Source organism: Trachypithecus francoisi, unplaced genomic scaffold (assembly GCF_009764315.1).
Source record: "Trachypithecus francoisi isolate TF-2019V2 unplaced genomic scaffold, Tfra_2.0 Lachesis_group20, whole genome shotgun sequence".
NCBI classification, from domain to species: Eukaryota; Metazoa; Chordata; class Mammalia; order Primates; family Cercopithecidae; genus Trachypithecus; species Trachypithecus francoisi.
In genome coordinates, this window is record NW_022681466.1 from 43,051,869 (window position 1) to 43,067,247 (window position 15,379).

Sequence of the window (15,379 nt, forward strand, 5' to 3'; positions counted from 1 at the left end):
AGCCCTCATTAACAGACTGGAGTCCTAGAGGACTTGGCCCACAGAGCTTTATTGGAGGGATCCACACAAAGGCTGTCCACTCACTTCCATAATTTCTTGATGGACATGTTTTTCTCACTGTCCTTCTGCATGACCTAGGGGTGGGGGAGAAAATGAATGTTAAGTTACTAACGCAAGCATGCCCTAGCCCACTGCCCCAGAGCCACCATCAGCAAAGGCACAAAGATGGAGGCCTATACCTTGGCTACTGCCATCTCAAAGTCCTCCTGAGTGACATGGACTCGCCGTTCTCGTAGGGCATACATGCCGGCTTCTGTGCACACGCCCTGAACAGGAAAAGGAAGTTGAGGCCCCACTGCTGTGCCCCTCTTCTGTGGCCCTTGAGCCCAGAGCTTCCTGCCTCTGCCCTGTTTTTGGTGGGTACTCCAATTACCTTCACTTCAGCCCCTGATGCTCCTGGCATAAGCTCAGCAATTTTTCTCAGGTTGATCCCGCGGGTCAGGTTCATCTTCCGAGAATGAATCTTCAAAATGTCCAGCCGGGCCTGGAGATGGCAAGGAAAGGCCTGAGCCCCACACCCCACCCCTACCCCCACTGCCAGAGCCACTTTGCACAGCGCCCATCACAAACCTCCTCGTTGGGGGGTGGGAATTCAATTTTTCTGTCAATACGCCCTGGGCGAAGCAGCGCTGAGTCCAGGATATCAATCCTATTAGTAGCCATGATAACCTGAGCAGAGAAAGCGGATGAGGATCAGCTAAGCTCTTCCTCAACCTGCGTGGCACCCAGGCCTTCCCTGGGCCCATCCCAAGGCTGCTACCACCTTACCTTGATGTTCTTGGTGGCCTCAAAGCCATCCAGCTGGTTGAGCAACTCCAGCATTGTGCGCTGCACTTCACTGTCCCCTCCAGAACCCCCCTCCAGCCGCGAGGAGCCGATGGAGTCGATTTCGTCCATGAAGATGATAGATGGAGCGTGTTCCCGTGCCATGACAAACAACTCCCTCACCATTCTTGCCCCTGTGTGGAGGCCGAGCTGGTGTTAGGGAGCTTATTAGCTCTCTAACCCCCTACCTTTTGCTTCTCCCGTTACTGGTCATGGTTACCTTCCCCTATGAATTTCTGTACCAATTCAGAGCCAGAGACACGAATAAAGGTACAGTCCGTATGATGAGCCACAGCCCGGGCCAACAGCGTCTTCCCAGTGCCTGGAGGTCCATACAGCAGCACTCCCTACAGGGGAACAGCAGCACTCAGGACAGAAAGCTACACCCCTCATCTCATTCAGTGAACATTTACCGAGTGCTGAGTGCTGGGTCCCTTGCTAGATGTTAGGGATACCAAAAAAAAAACATCAAGGAGCTGTTCTGGAGCTTATATCCAAACCACCTCACTGCCCTAGGAACACTTCCCCCGCCACTCTTCACAGGGAGGGCCAGTCCAAGCAGGATGCAGCCTATCCTGGTGCCTCCCTGACCCCTGCAGTAGGGCTGGCTGGGGCAGGAGTAGTAAAGTACAGCTTGGCCCTGCCGGAGAAGCCCTGCTCCTCACCTTGGGCTGAGCAATGCCCAGTGCTTCGAAGAGCTCAGGATGCTTAACAGGCAGCTCGATCACTTCTTTGATCTCCTTGATCTGTTTGTCCAGTCCACCAATCATCTCATAAGTCGAATCTGGTACTTTCTCTACCATCATCAGTGACACTAATGGGTCTACCTTGTTGGGCAGGATCTTGTGCAGAGTGTAGCTGTCATTCCTTAGAGCCACCCGGCAATTGGGTGTCACCTGGGTGAAGGGGGCAAGTTTCAGAAGTGGTACAATAAGAAATAAGAGCTGACCCCACCGCCACCTCACCTGCTACACTCACGTCATTGATGTCAATGTTTTTGTCTACGTCTACAACAAATTTGCCTTCGGGATGTACCTAAAGAAAGAAGAGCTCATGATCTTCCTTGACAGCCACCAAATCACTAACCTTACCCAGGAAGACCTTCGAGAATCCCACAATACCTTGACAGAACACAGAACCCTGTCTCCCAAGGCTACACACAAAGGGGTGGGAATCCAGTGGAGACCGAGCTGGTCCCTGGGGTCATGCTGCTTTTACCTTGACCAACACTTTCTTCTTATCCATGGCCCGGACTACTTCCCCCACATAGGAGCCCTGCTCCTGCAGCAGCTGTAGCTCCTCCCGCAATAGGCGAACTAGATGGCAAACAGACACGGTGGTCACCTAGCTACTCCTCTGGAGTCTCCAGGACCTAATTCTACATGCATGAGCTAAGCATCATTCTTATTAAACGACGACCGAAGATAAAAATTCATGTATTTAAGGAGGCTACAATGGGGCTCAGGAAAGAGAGAGGCATGTGAAACTACTAGATGATGACAGGGAGAAAACAGTAAGCACTGCTGTGAAGACACTGCAGGGAGATTAGGACAGACCTCAGACAAACTGTCCACATGCGGCTTCCCATTTTTCTCCACTCACCTTTAGCATTTAGTTCATTCCTCTGTGCCTGCAGCCTCCGGAGGTTTTGGCTCTTATCATTCACAATCAGCTGTGGCGGACAAGAGACGAATTCCATTACTCAAGGGCAGGAGACAGGAGGAGGTAGGATCTTGGCCAAGACCTCACAGGTCAGAATGAGCTGAGGGAAGGGCACAGGGCACCTGTGTGTTGTTTCAGATTCTCCAGTATGATTCTAATGACCCTGCCCTGTCCTCCAAGAGTCCCTCTGGAGCTTATGGCAGCCATCAAAGAAGGCTGCTTGTCCAATACTGGTCCAGGAATAACAGAATCTAATGGAGAAAAGTTACAGCTGGCTCATGTAACACCAAATTTCTCGCAGGAAGGCAACATCACCTAGTGGAAAGATTGTTAGGTGAGAAGTCTGAGTTCTAGCCCAGCTGCTGTCAATCAAAAGAAAGGTAAAGCTCGGGCAATCTATTTTTAAAAATCTAGATCTGTTACCAAACGGCACATGGGTATAGCATCAGCTGCCTTGCTCCTTTTCAGGACTACTGAGCTGAACAAATAAAAACACATGAAAAAGCATTCAAAAATGGTAAACTAAACACAATACCTGCAAATGCACTTGGAATTCAGAATTGTTCTTTGTGGCTTTCCCCCAATCCAATTTATATTACAGATGACACTTGAACAACGCAGGGGATTAGGGTGAAATTGAAAATCCATAGACTTGTCCAAAGTTAAACTACTAACAGCCTACTGTAACATAACACTGTTAATACTAACAGCCTACTGTTCATGTTGTTGGTAATGCTTACTACTGGAAGCCATACCTACTACTGAGAGCCACACCTTACTGCTGGAAGCCTTACTGGTGAACATAAACATTTCATTAACAACATAAACGGTCCTTTTTCTATGGTTTAGCGCTTTAGGCTAGCGTTCTGGGTTGCCCAATTTCTTTCATTCAGTCTCTATGGAATTAGCATTATCCAGATGCCTCAATGATGCCTTTCCTCACATTCTCACTTCACCCTCACCCAACCTCTTGGTGATAAATTTCATCTCCTGAGCTTGTTTCCCTTTCATAAGAATCCTTTTCATTCGGGCTTCTTCCAAAAGGGTTGACCTTTGGCTAGAGGTACCTTTTCTGTTAAAATTTGACTCTTGAAGATGTTCAACAAACTGTGAACACTATGACCCTTAAAGGGGTGGGACTGGAGGAGAACAAGAGATTGCTTACTTCTGATACACACACCCTACTAGCTAAGAAACAAGAAAGGAGAAGCAGCAGCTTCTTCCACTGCACTCCCAGTGGAATTAGATGGATTTGTGGAAGTCCGTTTCCATCCCCCATCATCCCCCTTCCTAGCTCCCTCTGAAGTCCGTCCTCACCTGGAGTTCTTCAATCTTGGACAGATAATATTGGCGGAGTCCGCTGCCTGCCTTCCCCTCCTCCAGTTCCATCTGAAGACACAGAGTGAGTCTTAAACGACAGGCTAAACATCCGAGGGGGTAAAGCCACTTGCAGGGCACTTTGAGTAAGGTTTGACACCAGGTAGCTTTACGTAGTAAAAAAAGTTTGGACTTCGGAGGCTAAGCATCTGGGTTCTAATTCCTCCCTCCCTTGGAACCCTCCATTTTCCCACGACTGAAATAAAAGAATGGGAACGCCGCCTACCTTGTACGACTTTTAGGAGGACCGAGAGGCGATATGATATACACGGGGGCGCTTTGCACTGCGTGAAGCGCTCTACAAGCCCGAGGTGTCGTTACTGCCGACGGAGCAAGCGGAACGGAGCCGAAGGACTGGCGTCCCGTCTCCAGCGACCCGTGGGCCGGCCGTTCCCGCGCCCATCGCTCCCCTCACTCACTCCGCTTCTATCGCGTATTCCTCTCCCAGCCTTGCCCTGACTCACCGAGAGCGGCGCTGACACAGCAGATCCGGTCGCAGGCAGCGTCCAGCCTGGACTGGTCCAGCCACCTCCGACCCACCCGACCCTCCTGCCTCGGCCCGCTCTACACTTAGATCACGCTCGCTCCGCACCCAGCCCCATAACCTGCCGGGCCGCCACTGCAGCCGCCATACCTGCTCTGGCCCGTCAAGCGCCATCTTCTCTCTTCAGCAGAGACCGCCGGCATCCGAGTCGTCTTTGCGCGCAGGCGCGGAAGCGGAGGCTTGGGACCTGAAGACCAGGCAGAGAAGAGTTCCGGGTCAATGGGCGGGGTGTGCGGCTAGACCACACTAAGGGGACCATGATGGGAGGGGCTGCTACGAGAGTTCAGGGACTTTGGAGGGGGAAGAGGAAGGAGCAGAACTCTTCAATGTTGCCTCATTGAAACTCTGTTTCTAGTTCTTGTAATGTGCCTTCCTAGTCTCAACTTTCAACTTACAAAATCCGAGGACAGAGTATCGAGAACAATCTATGGCCACACTCAAAATGGCGGAAAACCTCGAGCTAGGGACGCAGGGGACGCAAGCGGAAGCGGAAGTACGTTTGCTGCATACATGTGCGGTTCCGAGTGTGGAGAAAGCGGCGGTGGGTCTAGGTACAGTGTGCGGAGAGGGGCGCGGAGTGGAATTGCTGCGGGAATTGGGAAACTGGAAGTGGAATCTGGTGCTCGGGAAAGAGACGTCCTCAACTTCTACTTTGTCCTCAGATTGAGCGATACTCCCCCATTCCACCATGGGCAAGAAGGGCAAAGTTGGCAAAAGCCGACGCGACAAGTTTTATCACTTGGCGAAGGAGACGGGTGAGTCCAGATTCGCTCAGTCTGCGAGCGAGCGAGCAGTCTCTGCCCGGTTCGTCTGCTCTTTCTGACCATTGTGTACCTCTTCTGCAGAAGGGGTGGTGGGTTGCGAGGCCAGAGAAATCTTGCTGGTGATGGTGAAGCCCTCTGCGCACTTGGTTGTTTTGTCCAGGTTACCGTTCCCGATCTGCTTTCAAGCTGATCCAGCTCAATCGCCGCTTTCAGTTCTTGCAGAAAGCCCGAGCCTTGCTGGACCTGTGTGCTGCGCCAGGGGGATGGTTCGTAACACTCGCCACAGGTTGCTCCTGGTGGCCGCTTTCTGTGTTCTGAGCTGCGGTGGTTTCCAGTTTCATTGCGGGAGAGGAATCCCGAATCCCGAATCCCGAATCCCGGTCCCCTGTCCCCTTGGGGGCCGTTTCCTTTCTTGACTGCAGAGAAAGGGCTTGGAATACGTGCCTATGATATGCTCTGGCCAGTGCACGTAACACCAGGGATGAGAGGTCAGTTGCCAAGAGGGGGACAAGGATGGCTGTAGGTTTTTAAATTCCTATTCCTTTTATAGGCTGCAGGTAGCTGCCAAGTTTATGCCTGTATCCAGCCTTATTGTGGGTGAGTAACGGACAGCTCTCGTTGATGTTTTAAGGGGTGGGTGTATAAAGTACTTTGTCCTGTATTTCTCTCCTCCCTGCTTGAGGCAACCCTTTAGAATACTCTGACCTGATTTATTCCAGGAGTAGACCTGGTTCCAATCAAGCCTCTCCCCAATGTGGTGACTCTCCAGGAGGACATCACAACAGAACGTTGTAGGCAGGTAATAGGAGTCTCTCTCTTCCTTCCCCCTGTATACGGAAACATCCACATCCCTGAAATCCTCTAAAGGCAGTTTTTTTCAATTTACCATGCTTTGAGCACATTCTTGCCTGACATTTGTACAAGATCCATGGTATTCGTAGTGCCCACTCCAACCTTTATTTAGAGTCAGGGATAAAGGTGTTTGGAATTGGGAGAAGGGCAGAGATCTTTAGTGAAGTTTTTTCCTGTGAACTCACTATCAGACTGTAAGCTCCATGAAGGTAGAGACATACTGTTTTTGTTTACTGTTGTTATCTCCTGTGCCTGGTAGAGCATTTGGCCCATAATGGGCACTCCACAAATAACGGGATGGACAAATGGTTGAACCAGGGCCATTCCTGTGTTTGTGTTTCCATAGTTCCTTTTCTTCTCTTTAGGCCCTGAGGAAGGAGCTGAAGACCTGGAAGGTTGATGTTGTGCTCAATGATGGGGCCCCCAATGTGGGGGCTAGCTGGGTCCATGATGCTTACTCACAAGGTACAGGGAGTGTGGTGTTTGGAGATCAGGCGATGGTGGAGTTGGGTGCATGCCCCTCCTGGGCTGCAGTGCCTCAACTAATTGTCTCTATCCTACAGCCCATTTGACACTGATGGCTCTGCGTTTGGCTTGTGACTTTTTGGCCCGGGGTGGCTGCTTCATCACAAAGGTTTTCCGTTCTCGTGACTATCAACCTCTGCTGTGGATCTTTCAGCAGCTGTTCCGCCGTGTCCAGGCCACCAAGCCCCAAGCCTCTCGCCATGAATCTGCAGAGATCTTTGTAGTCTGCCAAGGTGGGCATCATTTCCTTTCTCTTGATCCAGCCTCCCAACTCCCAAAGCACACTTTTTAATATATCCTGTCATTTTTAGGATTCCTGGCCCCTGACAAGGTTGACGGTAAATTCTTTGACCCCAAATTTGCCTTCAAGGAGGTTGAAGTTCAGGCTAAGACCGTTACTGAATTGGTGACTAAGAAGAAGCCAAAGGTGTGTTTTGGGGAATGGGGCCACCCTTGGGTCCTGGAACTCTGGAGAGGCAGGGCCTGGTGGGTCCTACAGATACCCAGAAGGGACTGCCCAATCTTCTCTCTTTTCCTCCCTAAGGCTGAAGGCTATGCTGAGGGCGACCTCACTCTCTATCACCGTACCTCAGTCACTGACTTCCTCCGAGCTGCCAACCCTGTTGACTTCCTGTCCAAGGCCAGCGAAGTGAGTCTCCAGCCTTGAGGGACATGAGGTAGCCCTGGAAACATGGCCTGAGAATCTCCCGACACCTTTCCCTCCTCCCAAACAGATCATGGTAGATGATGAAGAGTTGGCACAGCATCCAGCTACCACTGAGGACATACGGGTGTGCTGTCAGGACATCAGAGTGTTGGGGCGCAAGGAGCTCAGGTATGCAGTGGGGTGGGCACGGGGGCCAGGAACCCTGGAGGTGGGAAAGGCCATGATGTTGGATCTCTGGGAAGAGGATATTGCTGTGCTTAAAGGTTTGGTGTGGGGGCCTGAGCCTTTTGATTTATGTAGCTGAAACCTGAAAAGGTGGGTAGTGAGCCTAAAACAGAAGGGGGCAGGGACAAAGAGGGAGATGGCAAGATCAGTAATAGTATCTCTGGGGCAGGTTGCTACTAAACTGGAGAACAAAACTTCGGCGATATGTGGCCAAGAAGCTGAAAGAACAAGCAAAGGCACTGGACATCAGGTGAGGAGGGAACGCAGCCAGGCAGGTGTGGACGGGGTGTCCAGGGGGAGAGTCCAGGAAAATAACCCAACTCCTGGGACTGTTTTGCCAGCCTCAGCTCTGGAGAGGAAGATGAAGGTGATGAGGAGGACTCAACAGCTGGGATCACAAAGCAGCCCTCTAAGGAGGAGGAGGAGGAGGAACAACTGAACCAGACCCTGGCAGAAATGAAGGCCCAGGAGGTGGCGGAATTGAAGAGGTGAGAGGAGCTGGGGTGGAGCTTGGAGGCCGCCAACGCAGGGATCCTCTGTGTGAAGATGGGAGAAGAAAATGCAAGGCATGGATAGAAACTCTTCAGAGTTGGGCCAGTTTTACTCCCTGAATCCACCCCCTCAGGAAGAAAAAGAAGCTGCTGCGTGAGCAGAGAAAGCAGCGGGAGCGTGTGGAGCTGAAGATGGATCTGCCTGGGGTTTCCATTGCAGACGAGGGGGAGACTGGCATGTTCTCCTTGCGCACCATCAGGGGTCACCAGGTGAGGCGGCATTGGGGGTGCAGGTTTAGGAGACATAAGAATCTGTTTGGTGCCGGGCGTGGTGGCTCACGCCTGTAATCCCAGCACTTTGGGAGGCCAAGGCGGGCAGATCACCAGGTCAGGAGATCGAGACCATCCTGGCTAACACGGTGAAACCTCCTCTCTACTAAAAATAGAAAAAAATTAGCCGGGTGTGGTGGCGGCGCCTGTGGTCCCAGCTCCTCGGGAGGCTGAGGCAGGAGAATGGCGGGAACCCGGGAGGCGGAGCTTGCAGTGAGCCGAGATGGCGCCACTCACTCCAGCCTGGGCCACAGAGCCAGACTCCGTCTCAAAAAAAAAAAAAAAAAATCTGTTTGGGTGTTTGGAGGTTGGGGGTGTTGAATGTCTTTTTAAGTTGCTGAATGATAGGCTGTGGTTGCTATCTTCACCACAGGGTGTCTTGGTGAGTCTAAAGTCACAAACATAAACCTAAAAAGATAAAGTTAGGTAGATAGATGACTGTGATAGATTATTCTTGAAGAACTAGAACATCAGAAAAGAACTTATAATGGATGCTGCCAGGTTACTTGAGTTATAAGCACAGAGGAAGAGAGGGTCTCCCTTAGAGGGGAGCAGCCTTCTTCAGTTCATTGAGACCAAGTGAGCACTCACATTAGGCTGCTTCCACTGAATACTGAAGAACGTGTTTTTCCTGATAAAATCAGGGTCACAAACAAAATGAACTTTTGTGGTTTATGTGTGGGAGTGTCATAATCAAGTCATCTTTGTTGTACAGGAGGCAGTAGAGCATGGTGGCCCTAGAGCAGACACAGGCTCAGGTTTCCTTCCCAGCTCTACTACCTGGAGCTGTGTGAAGTGACTGAGCTGACTACCACTTATCCTTGCTGCCTCAGTTTCCTCATCTGTAAAATAATAATAGAACCTACCTACTAGAGTTTTTGAGAGGAATAAAAAAAGATAGGTGTAATCCCTCATATGTGATAAACACTCAAGAAATAGTGGTTGGGGTTTTTCCTTTGAGACAAGATCTTGTTTTGTCACCCAGGCTGGAGTGCAGTGGTGCCATCATGACTTACTGTAGCCTCAAACTCCTGGCATCAAGCAGTCCTTCTGCCTCAGTCTCCCAAAGTGCTGGGATTACAGGTGTGAGCCATCATACCCAGCCTTGTATCTCTGCATGAGGAAAATAAAAGGTTCTGACAATTGGTTTAAGTGGGACAGTTCTGTTGGATGTATGTTGGCTGGGCCCCTTTTATTCAGTGGAGACAGATTGTGTAGATGGTATTCTCAGGAGGTGATTGAGATGCCATCTGAGAATAATTTTTAAAGGAAAACCAATGTTGTAGAGTATGCTAAGATTTGGTGCTATATGGGCTGTAGGGTACCTTCCCATAAGACCTATTTGTGATACCACTGAGACAAGACAGCTCAGTGGGATGGATCAGTAACATAGCCTAGAATGGGATGTTGTAAACAGGCCATTCACTACCCTGGATCTGAGCTTTCCCGTCTGTGAAAGGATAATGGATTTGCCAGTGTTCTTCCTAGTGTTGCTGAGCATAGACTGAGGTGAGCGACACAGAAAAAAAAACAGTATGTTTCCTTTTAAATAGTTCACCTTTGTTTCTGTTACACTTCAGTTATTAGAGGAAGTAACACAAGGGGATATGAGTGCAGCAGACACATTTCTGTCCGATCTGCCGAGGGATGACATCTATGTGTCAGATGTTGAGGACGACGGTGATGACACATCTGTGGATAGTGACCTGGATCCAGAGGAGCTGGCAGGAGTCGGGGGACATCAGGATCTAAGGGACCAAAAGCAGTAAGGGGCACGTGTGCGCGCCACAGGGAATGCTGCCACTCTGAGGCAGCGTTGGGGTGGGTACTGCCAGAGCCTGAGTAGGGGAACAAGGGCACCAGGTATTCTGGGTCTCTGAGCCCCCTACTTTCCTTTTGGTCTACAGTGTGCGATTTACTGAAGTGGAAGATGATAAAGAGGAGGAGGAGAATCCACTGCTGGTACCACTGGAGGAAAAGGCAATACTGCAGGAAGAACAAGCCAACTTGTGGTTCTCAAAGGTGAGGAGAGGCTGGGGGCAAATCTGCTGGGAGATGAGTCTTCCTTGGGAGAAGGGCAGCTGATGTTCTCCCATCACAGGGCAGCTTTGTTGGGATCGAGGATGATGCAGATGAGGCCCTAGAGATCAGTCAGGCCCAGCTATTGTTTGAGAGCCGGCGGAAGGGACAGCAGCAGCAGCCGCAGCAGCTGCCACAGACACTGCCTTCCTGTTTGAAGACTGAGATAATGTCTCCCCTGTGCCGAGATGAAACCCCTAAGGGAACACAGGCTTCTTCGGGGACAGAAGCTGCCACTGGTCCTCAAGGGGAAGAAGAGGATGGCATCTCAGATAGTGATAGCAGTAGTAGCAGTGAGGATGAAGAGAGGTGAGTGGTTGCAGCTGAGAGAAGGGATGGAAAGGAAGCAGTGGCTTGAACCATTTCTCTAAATTGGGGGTTCTCAATCTTGGCTGCAGATGGGGAGGGTTAAAAATACTGTACTGACGATCCTGATTTAACTGGTCTGGGGTACAGCCTGCGTGGCAGGATTTTTGCAAATTCCCTGGGAGTGCGATCTTAGTACAGAGTGGTGGAATCACTCAGAATCCTCCCCTCTTCACAGCCGGGAACCCCTCCGTGGTAAGAAGCGAAGTCGTGGGCCTAAGTCAGATGATAACGGGTTTGAGATAGTGCCTATCGAGGACCCAGGTGAGAGCTCTGTATACAGTGGAATGAGAAAAGACCACTGGAAGTGTCAGTATTGGGAATTGAGCTTTGACCTTTCTCCTTCCCTCTCTAGCAAAACATCGGATACTGGACCCTGAAGGCCTTGCTCTAGGTGCTGTTATTGCCTCTTCCAAAAAGGCCAAGAGAGATCTCATAGATAATTCCTTCAACCGGTAAAGGGGCCAGAAACTCATCAAGAGTGACCAGGGTCTGGTGGGTAAATGGGTTTTTTCTTTTTTTTTTGAGATGGAGTCTCGCTCTGTCACCCAGGCTGCAGTGCAATGGCGCAATCTTTACTCACTGCAGCCTCTGCCTTCCAGGTTCAAGCGATTCTCCTGCCTCAGCCTCCTGAGTAGTTGGGATTACAGGCGCCCACCATGCCCAGCTAATTTTTGTATTTTTAGTAGAGACAGGGTTTCACCATGTTGGCCAGGCTGGTCTCAAACTCCTGACCTCAGGTGATCTGTCCGCCTCAGCCTCCCAAAGTGCAGGGATTACAGGCGTGAGCCACTGCGCCCGGTCCGGTAATTTCTTTAGAAAGCCTGGAATGTTGGATATTGGACAGATGTTCCTTTCCACTCAGGTACTCATTTAATGAGGATGAGGGGGAGCTTCCAGAGTGGTTTGTGCAAGAGGAAAAGCAGCACCGAATACGACAGTTGCCTATTGGTAAGAAGGAGGTGGAGCATTACCGGAAACGCTGGCGGGAAATCAATGCACGTCCCATCAAGAAGGTGGCTGAGGCGAAGGCTAGAAAGAAAAGGAGGGTAAGTGATGGGGCCTCCAGAGATTGGGGAAGTCGGGGATGGGGAAGAGGTCACCTGACAGGTTCCTTCCGCAGATGCTGAAGAGGCTGGAGCAGACCAGGAAGAAAGCAGAAGCCGTGGTGAACACAGTGGACATCTCAGAACGAGAGAAAGTGGCACAGCTGAGAAGGTAATGAGAGGACACCACAAAGGTACACAGGGCTAAAAGTGCAGCAGAAAGCAAGCCTCTAACCTCTTCTCTTCCCCCTGTAGTCTCTACAAGAAGGCTGGGCTTGGCAAGGAGAAACACCATGTCACCTACGTTGTAGCCAAAAGAGGTGTGGGCCGCAAAGTGCGCCGGCCAGCTGGAGTCAGAGGTCATTTCAAGGTGGTGGACTCAAGGATGAAGAAGGACCAAAGAGCACAGCAACGTAAGGAACAAAAGAAAAAACACAAACGGAAGTAAGCAGAGCTGCCAGGCTCACCAGGAGAGCATGGGGACTAGGAGGAAGGGTATGGCGTGGCTCAGTCTGGCCCCCTTGATAACCAGCCCAGCCCCTGCTCACATCACAGCTGTCTGAAGAACAGTGAGACGGGGTGCCTAGAACTCCCGTGGTGGTCTTGAGCAGAGAGGAGGATGTCCTCCTGCCTGCCTGAAGGAAGGTCTCCCATGAAAGCACTGCTGAACTGTGTTGACAGACCCACGACCCTTTTTTTAAACCGTTAAGGGGAAGTTCAGTGTTGGAGCGACACTCGATGTAGTCTACACCTGGACATGTGGGCCCCTTAAGCCTTCCCCCATCCTATTCCTGAATAAAACCAGGATAATGGAAGAGTTCTCTTTTCTGACAGTTTTAATAAGCACTTCCTTACATCTGAGTACGCACACTGTGGGCGGCACTATTCTAAGATGTACCAACTCATGGTGAGACAAATGACAAACGATCCACAGGTCCCGGTAGTAAAACATTTACTAGAGAGCAAGCAGAAAGGAATGCACATCTTAAAGAAACCTTCACAAAGTCACAAAAGTCAAAGTTTGTGTATTTCTTTTCCTTTTATAAACAACATAGAACAAAAATCATCAAAATCATTTCAGCAAAAGACTTTTCTATCATTGGGGCAAGTTAAAAAAAATACAATGAAATAGAAGACACTTTAAAAGCTGTTGTTGGGTTTTTTGTTCAATTTTAAATTTAGCAACACCATCTCAGACCTGGAGCAATCCTCGAACAGTTACCAGGATCACCTTTTCGCTTCAATCCTTGACTTCTGGGAATCTTCAGAGCCTGGGTCTGGAAGGTGTTTCCTACATGTCTCAGGGCTGGATGCAAACATGGCTGGGGACCTGAGCATCAACTCCCATTTAGAATCAGACATCTCCCTTCCCTGCAAATGTCTACAACTACCAAATTGTTCCCCAACAGTTAGTTTAATGGATTGAGTTTGCAGAAGCCAACTCCTAAAAAGGGGACTGCCTGGCCATACAACTAAGAAAAAGAAGTCGATTTATAGATGTTTATAAGGTGACACCTTAGTAAAAAATATAAGCTACGTATAATATAAACCTAGAGTGAGTTTTGTGCCCTAGAAGGCCCTTTATCCCAAGATAACCTCAACTTACCCTCATGACAACTCACCTAGAGGCAAAGGAAGCTTCCCAGCTCTGCTTCCAAGGACCAAAGCAGCTTCCCAAGAAAACATCTGAAAATTCCTTCTGATGAAGGGGTAATGTCTCCAAGCTCCAGCTCTCCACTAAGGGCAGGGGGTCCTTACACTTTGGACCCCAACCCAGCCCTGAGACACTTAATTACTGAAATCTTTCTAAAAATTAAGGACAACTGATTTCACGCTTCAGCACATCCCCTCTAACTGTCCCATCGACTTTTCTTGCGTTTAGGCGGCTCTGGGACAGCAAAGCCATCAGCTGTCTTATCTGTCTTGCTGTCCACCTTGTCCATCTTGCTGCTGTCCACTTTGGGTTCCATCTTGGGCTCCATCTTGCTCTCACGATTACAAGCTTCTTTCCTGCTTTCCCCATTCCGACCGTCATTTGCACCCCGGTTCTCCCCATGCCGGCCTGCGCTTCCTCCATGTCTGTTCTCTCCGTGCCGATGGCCATCAGTGTGACGGCTGCTGCTTTCTGGGTGGCGGTATCCATCTCCATGGCGACCACCATCTCCATGACGTGGGCTATCGCTATGCCGATTGCCAGTCTCTCCGTGACTGTGACGGCTGCTGCCCCGGTTCTCATATCTCTCTCTTTTCCCGTTGCCGCCCCCAGTCCCTTCTCGGCTGTTATTTCCTGAAGCTGTGTTGTTGACTCCCTGGGCTCCAGCAGATGGGTAGGTCACAGGGGCACCACTGATGCTGCCAGTATTGCCAAAGCCTGGAATGCCCTTGGTGGCACTGGCAACGGGGCTGTCAGGACTGTTATGGCCCTGTTGTGCTGAGTTAGTTGGAACAGAATTCAAGCTCCCTGCGCTAGTCCACCCACTTGCCCCAGCAGCAGAGCTTCCAGCCTTCTGATTACTTAAACTGGCTGCAACAAAGTGACTCTTGTACTGTGACTGAAAGAGAAAGAGACATCAGGAGTAGGTAAGATAGCAAGTTCAAAAAACTTGAATATACAACTTGGCAAATGATGAGGTTTACAGAAACACTATGCTATCTTGGCACTGTGACTTTAGTGTCCTGCTGGCCCCACAGTATGGTCCCTTTTGTTCTTGTGCTATAAAGGAAAACTTGTGTATCTCTGTGGAGAGATGGACCCCCAGTGTTCTGAAATGTACTTTTATAGCCTGATTGGCTAGAATAAAGCATCTGTGTATTTAGCACATTTATCTGTTATTTACCAATCAAAACCAAAAAGTTCTGAAAACTTAAAAAAAATTTTTACACTGAAATTTAAGTTTGACAACAAAACCTGCCTTGAACTCATTCTATCGATTCACCTTAGGGTGACTATCAGTACATTTTGCTTCAGAAGTGAGTTGGAGGTGGGCAACACTGCAGGCTGTTGGGAAGGGAGGGAACACACACCCTGCTGCAGGACAACAATCCCAGGCCCTGAGTGTGACTCAAGTAGACCAGCACAAGGGGTTCTTTAGATCAACTTGCATCTCCAAGTAAGCTACTGTTAGGTTTATATTCAAAATCTACGCAGCGTGAAGACCCTAAATCTAGCATCAAGCCTGTAAGCCCAGTTACAACCAGGAAAACTAAGTCCTTCTGTCACTGCCCAAGAGTTACTGCTGAAAGTGTTTTGTTTTGTTTTGTTTTGTTTTGAGATGGAGTATCACTCTGTCGCCCAGGCTGGATTGCAGTGGCCCGATCTCAGCTCACTGCAAGCTCCACCTCCCGGGTTTACGCCACTCTCCTGCCTCAGCCTCCCGAGTAGCTGGGACTACAGGCGCCCGCCATCTCGCCCAGCTAGTTTTTTGTATTTTTTTAGTAGAGACGGGGTTTCACCGGGTTAGCCAGGATGGTCTCGATCTCCTGACCTCGTGATCCGCCCGTCTCGGCCTCCCAAAGTGCCGGGATTACAGGCTTGAGCCACCGCGCCCAGCCTGAAAGTGCTTTTA

At 50.0% G+C, this 15,379-nt stretch overlaps 3 protein-coding genes across 6 annotated transcripts in view; 1 reads left to right on the forward strand and 2 right to left on the reverse strand.

The window, feature by feature from the left end:
- Positions 1-29: 29 nt before the first annotated feature.
- PSMC5 (proteasome 26S subunit, ATPase 5) lies at positions 30-4,906 on the reverse strand. 3 transcript variants are annotated; one of them, XM_033184010.1, is made up of 13 exons: positions 4,864-4,906; positions 4,559-4,655; positions 3,865-3,936; positions 2,488-2,557; positions 2,104-2,201; positions 1,864-1,920; positions 1,551-1,781; positions 1,106-1,232; positions 829-1,019; positions 631-729; positions 434-544; positions 240-326; positions 30-134 (listed from the first exon to the last, which is right to left on the reverse strand). In XM_033184010.1, exons 2-13 carry the CDS (start codon positions 4,580-4,582, stop codon positions 81-83), a joined length of 1,221 nt encoding a protein of 406 aa, XP_033039901.1. In that variant the 5' UTR covers positions 4,583-4,655; positions 4,864-4,906; the 3' UTR covers positions 30-80. The 3 variants fall into 3 exon arrangements, with proteins under 3 accessions (XP_033039901.1, XP_033039903.1, XP_033039902.1); XM_033184012.1 differs by lacking the exon at positions 4,864-4,906 and adding an exon at positions 4,151-4,222 and having other exon boundaries at positions 4,559-4,631; XM_033184011.1 differs by lacking the exons at positions 4,559-4,655; positions 4,864-4,906 and adding an exon at positions 4,151-4,389 and having other exon boundaries at positions 31-134.
- On the forward strand, positions 4,399-12,632 carry FTSJ3 (FtsJ RNA 2'-O-methyltransferase 3). Its single transcript, XM_033184004.1, has 21 exons — positions 4,399-5,019; positions 5,131-5,223; positions 5,393-5,498; positions 5,783-5,829; positions 5,952-6,031; positions 6,450-6,549; positions 6,648-6,842; positions 6,921-7,036; positions 7,154-7,258; positions 7,344-7,444; positions 7,671-7,751; positions 7,843-7,989; positions 8,127-8,262; positions 9,903-10,087; positions 10,230-10,344; positions 10,424-10,710; positions 10,946-11,031; positions 11,123-11,222; positions 11,633-11,816; positions 11,891-11,985; positions 12,069-12,632. Exons 2-21 carry the CDS (start codon positions 5,157-5,159, stop codon positions 12,259-12,261), a joined length of 2,526 nt encoding a protein of 841 aa, XP_033039895.1. The 5' UTR covers positions 4,399-5,019; positions 5,131-5,156; the 3' UTR covers positions 12,262-12,632.
- Positions 12,632-15,379, reverse strand: part of DDX42 (DEAD-box helicase 42) — a 48,293-nt gene continuing 45,545 nt past the window's right edge. Inside the window, exon 18 of one of the 2 annotated variants that reach the window (XM_033184001.1) lies at positions 12,632-14,365. In XM_033184001.1, coding sequence (XP_033039892.1) covers positions 13,664-14,365 — 702 coding nt within the window. In that variant the 3' untranslated portion in view covers positions 12,632-13,663. The remainder of the gene's footprint in view (positions 14,366-15,379) is intronic. The other variant, XM_033184002.1, reaches the window with a different exon arrangement.

What these genes read in the sequence shown, in the direction of transcription:
- FTSJ3 (XM_033184004.1), top strand. Translation starts at nt 5,157, where the DNA reads ATGGGCAAGAAGGGCAAAGTTGGCAAAAGCCGACGCGACAAGTTTTAT. An exon ending in CAACAGAACGTTGTAGGCAG is followed by an intron (nt 6,032 to 6,449) that starts GTAATAGGAGTC and finishes TCTTCTCTTTAG; the next exon opens with GCCCTGAGGAAGGAGCTGAA. An exon ending in GCAAAGGCACTGGACATCAG is followed by an intron (nt 7,752 to 7,842) that starts GTGAGGAGGGAA and finishes CTGTTTTGCCAG; the next exon opens with CCTCAGCTCTGGAGAGGAAG.
- PSMC5 (XM_033184010.1), bottom strand. Translation starts at nt 4,582, where the DNA reads ATGGCGCTTGACGGGCCAGAGCAG. An exon ending in AGGCCACCAAGAACATCAAG is followed by an intron (nt 730 to 828) that starts GTAAGGTGGTAG and finishes TTCTCTGCTCAG; the next exon opens with GTTATCATGGCTACTAATAG. An exon ending in CATCAGGGGCTGAAGTGAAG is followed by an intron (nt 327 to 433) that starts GTAATTGGAGTA and finishes TTTCCTGTTCAG; the next exon opens with GGCGTGTGCACAGAAGCCGG.